General features: G+C 34.8%; 1 protein-coding gene across 2 annotated transcripts in view; it reads right to left on the minus strand.

Moving 5' to 3' along the window:
* Positions 1-19,635, minus strand: part of USP24 (ubiquitin specific peptidase 24) — a 161,143-nt gene that overhangs the window by 91,866 nt on the left and 49,642 nt on the right. For both annotated transcript variants that reach the window (XM_017543984.2, XM_037744054.1), the window contains exons 3-12: positions 19,409-19,476; positions 15,820-15,963; positions 15,009-15,131; positions 10,045-10,080; positions 9,374-9,439; positions 5,655-5,720; positions 3,059-3,133; positions 2,331-2,489; positions 739-853; positions 428-531 (exon numbers count right to left, since the gene is read on the minus strand). In XM_017543984.2, coding sequence (XP_017399473.1) covers positions 428-531; positions 739-853; positions 2,331-2,489; positions 3,059-3,133; positions 5,655-5,720; positions 9,374-9,439; positions 10,045-10,080; positions 15,009-15,131; positions 15,820-15,963; positions 19,409-19,476 — 956 coding nt within the window. The remainder of the gene's footprint in view (positions 1-427; positions 532-738; positions 854-2,330; positions 2,490-3,058; positions 3,134-5,654; positions 5,721-9,373; positions 9,440-10,044; positions 10,081-15,008; positions 15,132-15,819; positions 15,964-19,408; positions 19,477-19,635) is intronic.

A 19,635-nucleotide genomic window follows, 5' to 3' on the forward strand; every position in this document is an offset into this window, starting at 1 on the left:
GTCATACCTCTTGACAGTCCTAGTAAGATGAGATCTACAAACTTATCTATCATCCTTATTTAATAGGGACTAAATGGGAAAAAATATTAATGAATATTAATAAACAATATAATCAAAAGAACACTAGATTGATAAACAAAGACACACACCTATTCTTAGCTCTGCTACTGCTATATAACCTTTTCATTTTTTAATTTAAAACTGAGAAGACCAGACTAGATCAGCAGTTTGAAACTTCTCGCAGTGAGTGGAATCGTTTTCAAATATACAATCTTAATAAAAACCTGAAACTGTAAAGTGGATTAGGTACAGCTGCTTTGTTTAAAGCAAGATAAAGTTTCCGTTTTCCTGCTCATTCACCACACCCCTCCCTCTTCTGTAGTCCAAAACCATTAAGAAAAGGCAAAAATAATTCTGATGGACCTACCTGTATCTTCCAAATTTTAGTGAGCTCATCTAACGATAATTTACTGCCCAAGAGTTCAATAATTCCCTTTATACGGTCACAGTATTGTGCTTGGTCTATGTTGCCTAATTGAGGAAACATGAGAGAGAAAGTCAGATATAGTAAACACTGACTCTCTAAATAGAATTATATTAATTTAAAACAACAGTAACTTGCTATAAAATCATGTAAAAGGTAATACAGTCAAAGCAACAATTTTGCATACTTTTTAATACTAAGATATATCACTTAAATTATGTTGGGTAATTTTAATTTTTTTGAAAGCAACTTACCTTCCAGTGCAATTGACAGAACTGAGTTTTCAACTAGCCAATCTAATAATCTGTCTGTATCTATGGCATTCTTCACAGATTTGGATAAAGTGCTATCTTCTATTAGTTTGGTTACCTAAAAAGACAAGATTATTGTGACTGAATCTAACATACATTATCAAATATTCGTATACACATAATTTTTACAATGTTACAATGTGCTTTGATAATTAGCCAAAATGTATCAAAGGCCAGTTAAAAGAAGTTACCATTTGTGACGTCCCTTTAAAAAGAACATGGAGGGCCAGGGCACAGTGGCTCACGCCTGTAATCCCAACACTTCGGGAGGCCACAGTAGGTGGACCACTTGAGGTCAGGAGTTTGAGACCAGCCTGGCCAACATAGAGAAACCCCGTCCCTAATAAAAATACAAAAAATTAGCTGGGCGTGGTGGTGGGCACCTGTAATCCCAGCTACTCGGGAGGCTAAGGCAGGAGAACTGCTTGAACCCGAGAGGTAGAGGTTGCAGTGAGCAGGGATTGTGCCACTGCACTCTAGCCTGGATGACAGAGTAAGACTCCATCTCAAAAAAAAAAAAAAAAAAAAAAAGAACATGGAGTCATTCTTACAGCTCTCATTCCCTGGACCACTGCTAATTACTCAGGGATGAACATTTAACCCACACCTCAATCAGAGCACTATGTGGAAAGTACACACAAGTGTCAGGAAGACACTTCATATACAGAAAGAGTCAGTCTCTCACTGGTGATGGGAACTGCAGGATGTGAAACATGGGATTTATTTATTGTCTTGATCTCTACCATATGAAAAATGTTGAACTGTAGGCAGAGAGGGAGCAAGGCCAAGATACCAAGAAAAGCAGGGATGAGATTTGGACAGAGTCCTGACAGTGGTTGAATCTCAAATTCTAGTTGTTCCGTTGTCCACACGTGCCCACCCTTTCTTGGTCTGGCTATTGAATCCTTCATTCATGTGAAATAACCCAGCCTCTTTTCAATAAACTCCTCTTTTGGCCTAAAATGGTTCAAGATGAGTTTCTTTCACTGGTACCAAGAATCCTAACTATACAAAACTGAAGGAAAAATAACTGAATTTTAACTGAACTACATGGACTCCATGTGTCACACACCAAAACCAACTGCACTGTTTCTGTGGATATGATAAGTTCAGGAAGCTACAGAAAAGTATTTCCATCATTTCGCTTTGACCAACACTGTTGCAGTCATTTTGTTTTTGTCTCAACCCCAGTTATAAGATTTGGTTTAAGTAAACCCACATCTGAAATAAAACAAAATGAACAATACCCTTAGAGCAAAAGTAAATCTCAAACTGTATATCCTAAGGGATTATATTCTAGGAAATTTCACAAAAACACTAAATACTGTAAATATTTCAGATGTAAATTTTGAAAGTAACACAGAAGATGTCTTTACTAACAATTATATAAAAGACAACATTTTATACAAATCATCTTTTTATATGAGTATAATAAATCATTCATATTTCCCAACATTTTTATATTAACAAGCACAACCTTTGGTAGAACTAAGTATCTGTACATTAGGTCTTATAGAAACAAATGCAAAACTTACTTCTTTGAGAGAATTCATTTTAGCACTAAAATGTGGTGATTTCAGCATGCGCAGTAGAATGTCTAGTCGAAGGTCATCCACAATTGTCACCAGATCCGGTTGGAAGCGCATGCAAAGTAACTTAATGGCAGACAACAGCTCAGGGATGCTAACCAATCTCTTTCATTTAATAAAAACAAAAAACAAAAAAGGAACTGTAAAGACATTTTGATCCCAATTCTTATAACATACACAAGAATATGGGGTAACAACAGTGTGTCGCTATCTGATATTCTACAAGGCCAATTAACTTCATTTTGCTTAGAAACAAAAGTTAGCACACGGGTGAGCAGCAAAGGAAAGGGAATGGTCCTGTGAACAAATTAGGGTAGACAAAATAAATCATGTTAAATTTAAATGGCAAAATTGCTTTAAACAACTCTGGGTAAGTTTTAATACTGTATTATTTTTAAAGCTTCCTCTATGCCAATTGTGATACTATCAAAATCATGTTAGTAAAATTCTGAATGGTATCACTTACTAAGAACACTATATTAACTCTATTGACTGAGGTAACAACTATCACTGGTGCTTCAGAAACAGCACTTTTTAATTAGAAAATGTAAAGTTAATTTGATGTGAATGCATGTGACCAGAATCCAAACAGCATGGTGTGTGAACCCTGCCAAGTCCTGGCTCTGCTGTGAACTACTGGCACTAGGGCCTATCCGGCTGGAGAGAGCGTTTACCTTGTCTTTGAGGTCTTTCTCTTCTACGCTCCGTACATCCTGGATTGTGGTAAGAATGACCGGATCTAGCATGGGCTGCAGAAATAAAATGCTACAGTTATTAAGAATTCTCAAAGCTGTCCCCAAAGTAGAGAGAGACAATGCTTCTTCATCTACAATTTCCAAAGAAGAGAGTGCAATGAAAAGATAAAAATTTTTGTATCAGAGCAGCACTATCTACTACTACCAAATAAACCTTTAACTGACTCTACTTAATCTGAGGTGCCTCAGCTTCTTTAATATCTTATAAAGGTATCTTATAAAAGTATCTTATAAAGGTAATTTTGAAGAATGACTCAAGATACACAGTCTAACTTTTAAAACACTAAGCATGAGAATAAATTGTTTTTATAATAAATATTTTAATTTTTAAAAATGAATATAAACACAGACCATGAAAAATATGCTGTCATATGACTTACTTTTGCTTACTGATGTGAATAAGGCCAATAGGTGAAATTCATATAATACACTGCTCCAGAATGGTAACACAACCAGATAACTAACTCTAAAGAGTATGTGAGAATGGTAAAATATTAGCTACTAATACATCTAAATTACCACTTCCATATAAGTAAGAAAATATTTAAAACTTAGCTGATGAAGAAAGAAGATAAACAATATTTGGCTGTTAAAGCCAAGAATAGATTAGCAATGAGCTAAAATGACATCAGGCACTTATCCAGAAGAATTTCTTCATTTACACTTATGCCAACTGTACAGGAAGGAGACAGGGCTGTTATGGTTAAGAGAATCACAATTTTCTTTTCAGCACGTGCTATGCCCTGTTTAATCCTTACTGCAACTCTTGAGATAGCTATTACTATTATGGTTATTCTACAAATGAGAAAATTGAGGCACCAAGTTAAATAAGGGTCTTCTGAAGTCATACAAGTAGCAAGTGGTAGAGTCAGCTGTTATGTAAGTAACATGGATTATGGTATGAATTTATTGCGGAATGAATTTAATTTTGGATGGTTTGATATAATTAAAGATGAAGACAGAAGTGCTTGGTTGGGAATTCATACACTTCTTGTTTTTTTTAAAGTACATTCTGTTTATATATATAAAATCTACAATTTCTAAAGACCTTAACATTAGTTAGCAGCTGGGGTATTTATGCTAAATTCTCTTCCACAGAGCAAGGCATGAGTAAAGAGCATGCATTTAAAACCCAATCTGACCCTCAATATTAAATTATCAATGTTTATTATTAAAATATTAAAAAGTCCAATCACTTTGCCTCTTTATGTCTTAGTATTTTAGCTATGAAATTAATGATTATATTTATATGCTTAATAAACTGAAGGAGCATTCGCTGTTTCTAAAGAGTTTAATATACAGAATGAAGAAATAAACAACAATCCTATGTCACCTAAAACTCTTGTAGTATTACCTTGACATCTAAAGAAAACATTTAACATTTAGAAATAACATAAATTGGCCAGGCACAGTGGTTCACACTTGTAATCCCAGCACTTTGGGAGGCCAAGGCAGGCAGACTACAAGGTCAGGAGTTTGAGGCTAGCCTGGCTAGCACGGTGAAACCCCATCTCTACTAAAAATACAAAATTTAGCGGGGCATGGTCACTTGTGCCTATAGTTGCAGCTACTTGGGAGGCAGAGGCAGGAGAATCGCTTGAACTAGGGAGGCAGAGGTTGTAGTAAGCTGAGATTGTGCCACTGCACTATGGCCTGGGTGACACAGTGAGACGCTGTCTCAAAAAAGAAAAAGAAAAAGAAAAAGAAGCTACAGAAATTTCCAGAACCTACTGGAAAAAAAAAAAAATCCCATTTCTTTTATTAACGTGGCCCTAGGTAAATGTGACATTGGAAAGCAGGAACAGTGCATTTAAAAACACTGCTCCGAAGGACACTATGCTTTCAAAACCACTTATGGTGACTTTTTAAAAGCTCTATAAAAGTTACAAGGTCCACTGACTTATTTGTAAAAATAAATAAATAAATAGCAGTATTTTAATGTGACATTTTGTTCTGTAAAACTTGTTAACTGAAATGAAAAGGAAACAAGATGGTAGAACAGGCTTTTAGTATTAGAAAACTCAACACTCCCAGCTTGACTGTTCTATGACCTGCTGACTTACAATCCTACAGAGGCAGGAAATCAGGCAAGATGTGCTGTTAAGCTGATATTCAAAAGTGAGTGACTGAGCCAGTAAGTGAGCCTAGCCGATTTAATACATAAATACTAATCTGATTTAATACATAATGGCATTGAATCCTTAAATAATCCTGTGAGGCAAATAAGGATATGTTGCCTACTTTATAGATAAGAAAATGAAAAATAAATAAAAATTATATGTGATAAAATGATAAACTGAAAAGGTAAACAGCCTTCTCAAATGTTAGGTCTCCTATACTTCAAATTATTCAACAATTTTTATTATCTGATGGCATTTTTATTAAAAGGATAGCTAATGCAAAAAAAAGGAGATATTCTGGATTAAAGACCATTCTGAATAACCTGATAAAAGGAAGTTATTACTGTTTGCATGTCTTCAATCATATGAAGTAATGTGAAATGGCTTAATCCTACCTGTACCACAGAGGAATTGAGGTACTCTGCACACACTCCTAAGGGTTGAATCAATGCTGAGACAGCCTGGAAAAAGACAGTGAAGATTAGAAATACATTTGAGAGGATTTTTTTTCCTGTCAAAATTAAACAAATCCCTTTTCACGTATCAGAGAAAAATTTTAAATGTGATTTGATCAAGTCATGAATAAAAGACTAGAGAAACGAAACTCCTGGATAGAAAGAACTGATATAAAGATGTCAATCCATTTAAATTATTATAGAAATTTAACATAATTTAAATCAGAATATGTCAATAAAACTTCTTTGGAGAATTAGATAAAATGATTTTAAAGTTACATTGTAGAACACTAAACATTTTTTTTTTTTTTTAAAGGAAAGAACAGTTGAGGAGTGAAATATTCCTTAAACCAAAAACACTGAAGGCTTACTTGAAGAAAATTATAAAACTTTACTGAACTAAATTAATGAAGCGCAAATAAATGGGGAGATATCATGTTGCTAAAAATGACCAGTATTGTAAAAACGTCAATTCTCCACACATTGACCTAGAAATTTAATGCAATTCCAAACATGATCTCAGTGGAATTTTCTGCAAGAGAACCTGACAGGTTGACTATATCCAGAAGATTAAAAATATGGGAACAATAAAAAAAAATGTTAGAAAAGAATGATACTGGGCAGAAGTGGCACTACCAGTAAAGAAAACGATGTTGTAACAGTACAGAAATGAACCAAAGAATGAATGAATAAATAAATTACTGGAACAGAGGTCCAGAAACAAATGCATTGGCACATGGGCCTCTAATATATTATTAAGCCAGCAAATATAAATAATAAGGAAAAGAGAGATTACTCAGTAGAGGATCTAACAACAATTGCTTACCTATTTGGAAGAAAACAAAATTGAATTCTCTTAGAATTTATTTATATAAAAATATTTATATAATATAAAAATATATGTTTTATATTTATATAAAATAATATATTAATAATATAAAATTATTTATATAAAAATAAATTCTAAGTGAATTCAAGGACTCAGTTTAAAAAATTAAAATATGAAAGGATAAAATATATATTTTTATAAACTTCAGGTGGGAGAACATTACTTAAGCAAGTTAGAAAACTTTTAAGCCATTAAGGAAAAATTCAACTACATAAAAGATTGAAACTTCAATATAGCAAAAGCCACCATCAATAAAAATGAAAAGAAGCAAAATACTAGGAGAAAAGATATACAAACATGCAAAACAGATACAGCATTGATAAGCTTAATATAAAAATAATTCCTAAAAATAAAGCAAGTCACCCAAAAGAAACTGAAATAAACTAGGTCAATTCATAGAAGAAATACAACCAACCAATAATCATATGACAAAATTCTCAAGTTCATTAAGAAATCAGAGTATTACATATTAAATAACTTTTTTTTGTCCATCATACTGGAAAACTGAAGACTGAAAATATTTAGCACTAATGAGACTATTATCAAATGGGTTTGTGGAAGTACAGATGGGCAAAACCTTTTTACAAAGACATTTAGCACTGCCAATTATAATTTTAAAACAAATATACAGTTGACCCTTGAACAAACAGGCTTGAACTGCATGAGTTCACTTACATGCAGAATTTTTGAACCAAAGAAAGACTAAAAATACACTATTCCCAGGATGCAAAACCTGCATCTATGAAGGCTGACTTTTCATATATAGAAGTTCTGTGGGGCTGATTGCAGGATTTGAGTATACACGGATTCTGGTATACCCAGAATCCTGATACCAATACCCCCGTATACCAAGGAATGACTGTAATCTTTAACTTAGAAATCTCTCTCTCTAGGAATTGATCTTTCAGAAATAGTTGCATGTACATAAAGATATATTTATAAGGAACACTCTCTGTAACAGCAAAAACACAGAAATAATCCAATACCCATGAATAATTGTCTGCAACATGGTATACCATTTGCAGAAATATACCACTTGCAGTCATTAAAAACACTGATAGTACTAACCTGGAAAGATGACCATGATATTATGTTAAATGAAAATATACAACTAGGTATAGCTTGATAATTTGGATTTAGGAGAAAAAAAAGAGAGAGAGAGAAAGAACATGCACAGATTTATATCAATTTAGGGAAAAACCAGAATGGCATGTATTAAACTGCTACCTAGGAAGTAGGTATGTGTGGGGATCAGGAGGAAGGATGAGCAACAACTTTCATTTCTTGTTTTGTACAGGTGTTTTTAACTGGTGGGATTGTGAGTGATATTTTTTTTTCCCAATATTTTTAAATTCCAAAGTTGTACTCATTATTAATACAGCCTAAATTTATTCTGGGACACAGCCAGCTTAACGGGTCAGAAATCCAGAACTTGTGAATTTTAATTATACCTGTCTCCTAAAAGAGTCTCAACCTTTGGAATCTCTCCAATACCTGAGTGTTATCATCCCTTCAATACAACCTAAACAATATAATTCTGGGTCAACTGCAGCAGACAACACAATTGTTCTGAAAAATGGTCTGACCTTAAGGAAAAATCTTGCAAGACTCTTTAACCTCACCACATTTGATAATAATGAGGGCTAAGCCCAGATTCCCATCTATCTATCCTCAGCCAATTTTCATCCAAATAGGGTAGAAATTTAGGATTGCTCTGTATTTTTTTTTTTAACCCTAGATCTGAAGAGGTTTTGCTTTGGTTTTGCTTTTTAAGTTGTTATATGCTGTCTTCCAAGACAATAAAGTCATTTCCAACATACTTGACCTAATCAATGGGGATCACAAGGACAGTTCAACAACCTAGTTAACTCCCAGGGAAGCAAGAGGAGGCTTCTGCATCAGTGTCTGTAATCTGGCAGACATCTGACCTTCAGGATAAACACTGGGTGGAAAGAAAGGGTCAATCTATTTCTACACCATCAGTCTCTCTCCTTGACCATTGCTATTTCCTTCATCCAGAGAGGGACCAATAGGAATCAATTAGTCGTGGTTTCACAGAAATAACTGCAACTGTAAGCACAATCTTTAACACTTAGGTATACTATCTTCTGCATTGATCAAATTACAGCAGATAGCACAGTGTCTTACTCATGCCAAGTATGTGATAGTTTTTAATTGAATGATTAAGTCATTAGAGAAAAGAATAAATCACTCTTAGCAACAAATAGGTTAATAGTATCTGAAAAATTAAAGATTAGTTTTTCCTCTTACTATGGGGTTATGTGTTTTGAGAAAATGAAGTTGAAACGAACACTGCACCTGATGGGCGAGTCTAAGCTCCCATGTTATAGCCATCTGTTATCTAAAAGTTTTTGTAACACTAAAAAGCTTACTAAACATGAGACTATGAAGTAAATTCTGATTTTATATAATCATTTAACTGAGCCATAAAATTGTTATGCATATATATACTTGCCACATATAGCAACCAACTTTAAAGAGTAAGATAATTTCACGTAACCATTACAAATTAAGAGAAAAATACCATAGGTAAAGAAAAAATAATGAGAATCAAACTCTACATGGCAATTTGGTTATAATTAGGAGTAAACATTTCATTTCTTTGGTTATCAGGACCATGGAATCTGCTCCTCTAAAGATGAGCCTTTAATTTAACATTTAACTTGGCATGTCCAGGCCCTGTCTTCTGGCTGTACACCAACTCAAAGAAGTAAACTTCCACACTGGGCATAACAGTGGTTTAACTTACCCCAAGTTCTATATCTTCTGAATGGAGCTTGGCTTGGATTGCTGCAAATCCACCTAATTCTCCAAACTGAGAAGAAAAATGGCACATATTAATTTAATTTTTCAATTTTTTTATTTTGAAAATTTTTTATTGGTACATAGGAGGTGTACATGTTTATGGGGCACATGACATGTTCTGATATAGACAGGCAATGTAAAATAAGCACATCATGGAGAATGGGGTATCCATCCCCTCAAGGGTTTATTCTCTGAGTTATGAACAATCCAATTACATTAAGTTATTTAAAAATATACAATTATTATTGACTGCAGTCATCCTATTGTACTATACATATTAATTTTAAAATGCTATATATTAATAATTTAAGCAAGGGAATTAAACCTAACATTCTACTCTATCACTGTGTTCTACAACATTGGTCTTGAGAGAATCCTTGCATCTATCCTCCTAATGCTCCTGTGGCATACTGCAGATAGTGCTAAGTCCAAAAACTGATGTTTACATGCCAGTATTATACATACAAAAAAAGGAAGAATCTATGAAATCCAGTCCTTAAAGCATTTTTTTGATTATTATCTGGAGCTGCTATTTGCTTGATATACCAAATTCTAGGATATCTCATTAGAAAATTGAAAATATGCTCCATGACAATATTAATAAAAGTCGTATACCTTATTCACCAAATCCACAACCCATCCATGAGGCTCCTATGAGAAAAGAAAACCAAAATTAAGATGGCAATATAAAAGCTTCCCCTGAACCCTTAACGTTTCTTTTATCCTATATGAAAAGTTAGAGGAAACATAATAAAAGTTTGGAAACTATTTTCCAAGTTTTTTCCCAAATGCTTCCTAATATGTCTTTAACATTACTGTATATAATTTTGGGAGTCTGTAAGTCTGTATTTTGATGGAATTGCCACAATGTGGGGCATCTGTGCATTTTTGGATAGCTGAGATCAGTTGTTTAGCTCTCCAACATACAGGATAACTTGAGTTAAATTCTCTAAAGAAGTTTTATTTTAGAAATTAAAAATTAATTATTAACATAAAAAGTAGTACCTCAGCAGTCAAGAGATGAAAAGTTTTAGTCCCAGTTAGATCATTAAAGAATGCTCTCAGGCAAGCTCTCTTTTCTCCTCCCTTTTCTTTTTTGAGCATTCAATGTTTTAGTGACTAGATATAGAACAGCGACTAGGAAGAGATGTACCTGTTTTTACAAAGCTCATATTCTAGCAGGGTCAACACAACCAAGTAGAGCACCATACACAGAAGATAATTCAAATTGTGCTAAGTGCCACAAAAGAAAAAACAAAAAGTCCTCAAAAGAAAAATAAGAGCTTCCTCTACTTGGGGTAGTGGTCATCAAAGACTTCTCTAAAGACGTCATCTCTAGAGGAAGAGATAGATATAGCCGTTTAAAGAACAGTCCAAGCAGAGAGGCTAAAATAGCAAAGGTCCTGGGATGGCAGAAAAGAGCCTGCTGTGTTTAAAAAACTCTCCCAGCTGGGACATGGTGAGCCAGGAGTGGCAGAGATGAGGTTGTACAGTGATGCAAAAAATGTAGATCATGGAGACACTTAACAGGCCATGATTAGAAAGAAAGTAACAGAAGTATTTTCAGCAAGAGTGTTTTATATTTTAAGATCACTCGTGCAGTTCTGTAGAGAATGGAATGGAATGGATGAATGGGAGAATGAGACATGATCAGACACAACCAGTTAGAAGGCCAGTGGGGTATCTAGATAGTTCACAGCTGTGTGTGGAGTAGGATGGCAGCAGAAGGAGGGGAGAGAGGTCAACTGGGGACATATTAGAGGTTAAATCAAAGGACTTGTTTATGGTTTGGTTATCCTTTATTCAAGGAATGAATCCTGGCTGACTCCTATGTTTCTGGCGTGAGCATCTAGATAGATGGTGATGTTACTTACTGAAAAGGAGAATGAACGCCAGGGAGGCAAAATAAAATTCCACTTCAGACATACTAAGTTTTGGCACTCTGTGTGGTAACCAAAAGGAGATAATTGACCCTTCAAGTCTGATATACTCAGAGAAGAGGTTTAAGCCACAGAGATATGAACTGGAGGACCATCGGCCTAAATATGACATTTAAATCCATTAGAGAAAGCGTAGTGAATAGAGAGAGGAAGCCCTGAAGATCAAAACTGGATAGAGGTGAAGAAGTCAACAGAGGAAACACGGCTTGGGGGCAGGCAGAAGCATAAGGCGCTGGAATGTCCTGAAAGCCACGGAAGAAACATCTCCAAGGAAGGAGCAACTGTGACCAGTGCTATTGGTGCGGTCAAGGGACATTACTTTCCAATCTGGAAACATGAAGGGCTGTTGGTGCCTTAAGAATGATTTCAGTAGATGGTGGACAAAGGCAGAGTGGAATGCCCTGAAAAGTTAGTAGACTTCAGTCTAGGTATCCTAAATGGCTCTCCAGCTGAAAATAATACTACTAGATAAAAACATTAAAATATAATCTTTCAAAACATCTAGGCTGAGTTGGCCAAAAAAAAGCTCAGAAGTTTAAAACAGAGAAAGCAGGATCCCGTGAGGCAGGCAGGAAGGCTCTGAAGCCAGCTTTACCCACAGGCAGCTGCAGAGCCCTGGTGACCCTGAGCTTCCATCTGCAGGAGAAAAGGGACACAAAGCCCAGGTGGGACAGGGTGACTCAAAAGGTACTGTAACGTAAAGCTAGAACTAAAGGGCTACATCTTTGGTGTCAGATGAACTGAAATAGATTTACCTGCAGAAAGGGAAAATCAGGATGCCTAAAGGGAGAAAAATATTCTCCAAGAATTCATAACCACAGAATTGCCCTCATATTTATATTACTGCTCCAATTCACGCTGACGTTATGGCCTGAAAAACCTTAAGCTGATAATTTATTCTAAAATGGTCACAGAATGGAGTGCTTCCAGGTATCTGGAAGAAGTAAAAGCAAATCCTTTTTGGAAGAAAGAACTTTCAACTTAGGCCTCAAACCACCCTCCTAGATTAAATGCTAAGAAACATGAGTTCACAGAAAAATGAACAAACAAATAAGTATAAACATATTTCTATACACCTACATACATACACAAAGCAAGTGAGTAAAGCCGGCAGAATCAGACCTATGGATATCAGACACAGAATATAAAGTAAGCATTAAACAAATTAGGGATTGAAAATAAGAGTCAAGAACATGAGACAATAAAAAATTAAAGAGTCAAATAAGAACCAAACAAAATTTATATAAACGAAAAATTCAGTAACCGAAATTAAAGATTTAAATAAACAAGTTAAACAGCAGATTAGATACAAATAAAAAAATCAGTGCATTGTACTACTATAGATCTGGAAAAAAGTTACCACAATTGCAACACAAGGAGACAAAAGATGGAAAATGTGAAAGGAGTTAAGGGACATGGAGGACAGAATGAGACAGTCTAACATGTATCCAAGTTTCAGAAGAAGAGAGACTAATGGGGAAGAGGCAATATTTTAAAAGATAAAAGGCTGAGAAATTTCCAGAACTGATGTAAGACATTAACCCTAGATTCGGAAGCCCAATGACTCTGAAGCAAAATAAATAAAAAGAATACCATGGTTAATCACATTAGGGTCAAACTTACAAACATAGAAGAGAAAGAAAAGATTTCAAAATACAGCCATGGAGAAAAGACAGACTTCTAATAAAAGAACCACAGTCAGACCAATAGCCAACTTCTTAACAGCTATAATCAAAGTCACAAGACAGTCAAATGGTTATCTTTAATATTCTGAGAGAAAAAAATATCATCTAGACTTTTGAACCCAGTGAAAATACACACTTTAAGGAATGAGAAAGTTCAGGCCATCAAAAACCAAGCCTTACCCACAAATAGAACCTTACTAAAGGATTCTCTATAGAGTGCACTATCTATTTTGCCGGGTAAAAAATGATAGGAGGGGACTAAGACAATGCACAATTAAGATGAAGAGGAAATGAATCATTTGAGAGGGGAGTGAGCACATCCTACATTCTAAGGTCTTTATGCATGGCTCAAGAAGGAGAAAAGATACTGGTCAAATTTAGATTTTGCTTAGTACATTAAAATTTTAGGGCAATCACTAAAAGAATAACTGGGAGAAAGGACATGGAATCTTCAGGAGGTCTGGCTGGGAAGGGGAGCAGAGGACCATATTGAAACTACAGAGGGATACGATGTTAAAGGCAGAATATTTAAAGATGGGAGATACCGGATCACGCTGCATACAAAGGTAACACTCCAACAGCAAGGAAAAGGTTGAGGATACCAAAGAAAGAACAGAAAGCAGAAAGGAGGAATATGCTTGAGAAGGCAAGAGAAGAGGGTATCTAGAAGAGAGAATTCCTCTGTGGTAATGAGAGGAAACACAAAGACTGCACCTTTCTGGGTCTCAGTGGATGCATATGTAAAGTGAAGGAAGAGAATGAACACCTGCCAAGAGCTCACTACAGTGAACCGCCATGTTCAGTATTTTTACGTATATTTGTCACTTGATCTTCGCAACGCATCTGAAGAGAAGGTTTTGCATTTGGGGAGGCAGTGCTGCATATGGTTAGAGAACACTGACTAGCTGCCTGCATGGGTTCTCCCTATAACTAGGTATGGGAATTGGGCAAGTACTTCACCTCTGTTTCAGTTCTCACCTATGAAATGGGGGTAAAAGTAGTACCCAACTCAAAGAGCTGACGTGGGGATTAAATTCCAAAGAACATACTCACTGTCCTTTCCACTCAGCTCTTTCCTCCTCTCTGGGGAACTGTCTGACTCCCCAAGGTGGAAATAACCACTCCTTCCCCTGGATTCTATGCATAGTCCATGTTATTATAATTCTACCTACTGTTTACCATGCTGTCATTTTTTGTTTTCATATTTCCTGCACTATACTACAAGCTAGTAATCACGTATTATTACTATTTATATTAAGACAGAACTGTGTACTTATGCTTATATCTCAAACTTAGAATCATGCTAGACACATAGTAAATGTTAAATAAACAAATTGTTGACCTAAACCTCTGCTTCCACTAAAGCAGTGGACAAGTTTTCTACTGATTAAACTCAATTTCTTTCAACTGTTTCTCAAATCAAACAGTGTTTTAACTAAAGAATTGTTTAGATTATGCAACTCTTGTGAGTATACTGTTATTACAGACTGTAGTCTTTTGAATATAAAATATATTGGTTCTAGGCCTGAAAAAGCAAAAGTTTTAATGCATATGAAGTTTAAAAGAAAACTATATATGAGATTAACTACTGGATTATTTTTTATAGGTACAATTAATCATTTATTAATCATTTCGAATGCTCTAGTCTCTGAAATCTAAGAAACTGGAACATCAACTAAATTGGGGTTCTGATAACCTGACACATGACATTAAAGATATTTCTCATTTCACTAAACATCATTTCAAACCTATAAAATCTTCATATTATTTAAGAGCTATAGAAAAATTATGCACTATCTGAAAAAAAAAATGTAGGTGATTTTATAAGCCAGATGGGATATTTGTCATTTTTGAGACTGTTTTAATCCTTCCATATAAATTGTCATTTTTATAGCACAAAAAAATCTTTTTCAATAGATTTTTCTATAAAAAGATGAAACTAAACTATGTTTACCTTTTGGAAAGTCGATACAGGTGAAACAGCAAACATATTTCCCTCTCCAAACACTTCTGCCCAATTCCTTTGAGACACTTTCATTCTGTTTTTAAAATGGTATTCATTATCAGGATTGAAAGCCTAGATTCAAAGAGAACAGAGAAACATTATTATCTATTTCTATAGCAACACATATTAGCATGAGAAAAAAAGATAAAAATATAGCCTTGGACTCCCCTCATTAATGGAATCTTTCAAGAATACACAGAAAGCATACGCCTTAGCTAGTGCAGAGGAACTGAAAAGTAATGTGCTATTCTCCTGTCCTGTTCAGTGTTCCCTGTGAGGGAAGAGGAGGTGGTAACGGGATGATGTCTGACTCAAGGCACTGTGATGCCAATGTCCCAGGTGTGCTAGGGCTACTGGGGACAAGATGAGCAACAGAGGCACTGAAGGCAGAAGTCAGGAGGGGAAAATATGAGGGCCCCTTCTTCATGCAGCTGCTGTTACCTGTTGGGGGATAAGGCCAGAAACCAAACTACATCTACATGAACACTCCATATGAAAGTACTTAAGAATGAATAATCAGGAAGAGATAAGGGAAAGGCATTTAATCATTCTATAAGTTGAAAAACCCATTAAAATTAGGAAAGTACTTCCTACAAACTGAGAACACAAGATAGCTGCTCTGCTTTTAAAATAAAGACAAAGTATCCTAATATCCTCAATGATAAAATTATTATGACTCATTATTAATTACCAGTCAGAGAACAGCAAGTATTTTAAACAAAATCAAAACATAAAGTACTTCATTTTAGAAATACTATACCATTGTAAGCACACCCAGGAGACCAATGGGAATTGGATCTTGTTTTATTCTCTCTGCAACCAGCTCTATTAAAAGCATCAACATGTTGTAGATTCCTTCATGAATTTCAGTACCCCACTTGTGAACAGCACTTGACGTCAGGAGCTATGAAAACATAAAGGATAGTCTAGAGTCTCACTCGAAAAAAGAAAATATATCTACAGTTTACCAGGTCCATCTCAAATAATTGAGAGATTATGATGAAGACACTTTTTCAATGCAGATGATTGGCTTTTAAAAGACCCATAGCTGTAGTTCATCTACTTGCCCATTTATTTCAAAGTCAATACAGAGTTTGGCTTTTGAATTTTAATTCTCTTGCACTAAAGCACTTTGTTTAAAAGAAGACTTTATTTGGTCCTCTACTTTTCATAATTACTAGGGGAGGTCAAGTGGTACAGAGCAAAGTAAAAACCTGAGATCAATTCCAATGTTACTGTTTTCTAGCTGTGTGGCCCTGAAAAAATCTACATGAGTTCTCAAAGGCTTGGTTCTCTCATCTCTAAAGAGGCATAATTCCTATCCACTTCAGACAAATGTTATGAGGACTAAAAGATACAACAAACATGCAAGCATTTTATAAATGGTAAGGCATTATTAATATATCTTGATGGCTAGCTGCCCATATTAACATTTCTGGAACCTAATAAATGAATGCTGTATTGCATGGATTCTAACAAACATATCCTTTGAACATTTTTTAACATCTCAGAAATAGGATAATATCTTTTTCTACCTGTTGACTAGATGACAGCAGGACTCAGAATGTGAAAAAAAAAAATCTTAGAAACACCTTAACAGTTTATTTTGCTTACGTTTTCCTTTTTGTATGTACAAAATAATATTTAATTTTTGAAATGTTTAAGCAAATCTAAAATAGCTCTAAGTCTTAAGACATTCAACTGTTTACTTTGTAACTATGTTTCTTAAATATAAACATCAAATGTAAAACAATGGTACAAATCTTCTAACTAGAGAGCTTCTTAGATTCCTTAAAATGTAGAGAAATTGGATGTCTTCTGGTCTTTGGGGAAGTGTAGAACAAGTACCAGCACAAAAAATGAGAAATCAAAGGATTTCACTTAAATTGATATGGTGGTTTCATGTTTTTGTAAGATTTTTCAAAGGGAAAATACTATGTAACAAAAATTTCATCTTGGCCTCACTGAGAACCTCTTTAAAAAGAGTAGGCTAGAAGAGCCTAAACTGTAATAACTGCAGAGAAAAACCTCAGTTCCAGATTTTCTAAATACTAATTAGCCACAGTATTTGCTCAAATTAGCAAAAGTCGTAAGATTGATTTTATATAAACCAACGAGCTACTATTTTTGCAGGTTTTTTTTTTTTTTTTTGCCTGACTACATATCCCTCCTATACTTAAAAAATTAAATTATGAAGCAAAACAAAGCAGAGATTAACATTTGAGAAACTTCGACTGATTACAAAACAAAAATGTATGTGGATTAAGCACCAATCCCTCTGGAGCCATTCCATTTGCCCATTTTTTACTTTGAAAATACAATTCTGTCTACATTCTAGAAGAGATAGGGAAAGGCAGGCAGTACCTCGTGGGGAAGATGCACACAAGGTTTAAACATAACCATGCATTAAGGCCAAACCTGAATGATCTTTTCTGCCTGAATATACTATTAAATATCCAGGCTAGGCTGAAGGTAAAAGGTGAAGAAGGTGAAAATGACAACAAGCTCCTTTGTGCACCTTATTCATGCAATCATGTATTATTCATACCCTTACTTCGAAAAGAAAATGTGAGGCAGCTTATGAGAAAAGCCTGGCGAACTGGGGAGAGGGATGGTCACTGAACCAGGAAACAAAGCTAGGGAAGTAGTACCAATTATATCAAATCCTCCTGAGTTTTCTGGCAGACAAGCCTAAAGGCACACAGAACTCTGTAGCTCTTCTGATTTAATAAAAGAAAGTATGCCTAATTGACAGGGAGGAGAACATTTTTAATAGCTCTAAAGTGTAAACTGAGTAACATAAGGCAGGAAACCTTTGTACTCATAGTTTTACAGAAAAACAACCAACCATGCGACCATTTATTATACTGCTACTAACAGCTGAGGGCATGAGACAAAACAGTTTTCTGAAGTATCTCTGCAGAGAGTTAGAGTATTATACTCCAAATGTGCAACTTGCTGGTGAATGGACTGGATACAGGGATTTCTGGATCTGGAGATCCTCAGCCTTTCCTTAGACGGGTAAGCCCTTTTCCACAACTCTGAATACATTTTTCATTTTAAGTTTTTAAATCTACTGTGATATGTGTCATAGTATGTTATATTATAACAATTTTGCTATTTTTATTTTACTTTTTAAAAAATTTTGTAGAGACAGGGGTCTCACTATGTTGCCCAGGCTGGTCTTAAACTCCTGGCCTCAAGATGTCCTCCCACTAAGGCCTTCCAAAGTCCTGGGATTATAGTGTGAAGCACTATGCTTAGTCAACTTTCCATTTTTTTAAAAGCTGCTATAATTCTTAAAAGTTTAAAATTAAACTACAAATTGATAGATGAGCTAATCTAAAATGGAGATAAACCTTGATTTCATATAATCTCTGCCCAGATGACAACTTGAAAAGATTTCTCCCTTTTTTCAAATATGAAGCTATTTTGCTTATAAAATTAATTTTATTATTTTTAAAGGCTTGAATCAATGGAGACTCTGTCTACCAAAATGCAGCTGGGAATAACAATTTGCAAATGAACTGTTTGCTTTTCTGCATCTTAAGATAAATACAAACATTACCCATCTGTAGTTCTAGTGACTTATTTGTATACTGGACAAAAATGGATGTCAAAATCCAGAAGTTAAGTCAGCAAAATAATCATTCATTCATCCTTTTCTGAGCTCTTTCTATGAGCTGGGCACTTAGTTATATGTTGGGGGAAAATAGCAGTATCTTAACAGACATGGTCCTTGCTCTTATGAGGATTCAACTCATCTGCTAAAAAGTGAGGCTGATTCAGTCTGCTTTAAGAAACACAATTCTCGTGATCTCCTATTGCCAGTGTTAATAAACACTACTTTCTAAGACATGTGACCTTAATGGGAGCAAGCATATCACTCTGGCTCAGAAGAGATGCTGCCATATGCATGCTATTTTGGCAGTGAGAGTACCTAGTCAATCTTTCAGTAGTTTAAAATGTCTTCTCCTGTCTCACACACTTAAAGTGGCTCGTATTTTTAAGTGTATACTGTATTTCTATGTGCCACAAGTCTTTGTTTACTAATATGTGCAATATCCTAGTATAATTAAGTCTTAACTTATTCTTTAGCAATTAAATAGTAGGAAGTATTTATTATTAATAAAAGTTGTATTTAATCAGAGACACATGCAGACAATATAAAAGAAGTAAATCATTCATAAGCCCCAAATTCAGAGCGCCTTTTTTCATATTAGAGGATTCCACACTTGAACAAGATTCATAAACTGGTCTTATACATGAAAACTAAAATTACAACAAAAACCTTCTCTTCCTTCACCCCACCCCCACAAACCAAAATCACATCAGCTCATTCTTCTTACCTTTTTAAATGCTTCAGGCATACACCTATCCATAAATCTTTTACAATTCTCATCAGACTCAGAAAGACCTTAGCAAAATAAAAATATTTTATTCAGATCTTTGGTAGTTTGTAAAAATCATATACATCATTCTAAATTCATAAATATGGAACTATGTCATAGTAACCTTAATTCTTAAGAAATTATTAAAAGTAGAATATATATCTTTGATGAAGAAAAGGCTGAGA

Source organism: Cebus imitator, unplaced genomic scaffold (genome assembly GCF_001604975.1).
Source record: "Cebus imitator isolate Cc_AM_T3 unplaced genomic scaffold, Cebus_imitator-1.0 Scaffold163, whole genome shotgun sequence".
In the NCBI taxonomy this organism is placed as follows: Eukaryota; Metazoa; Chordata; class Mammalia; order Primates; family Cebidae; genus Cebus; species Cebus imitator.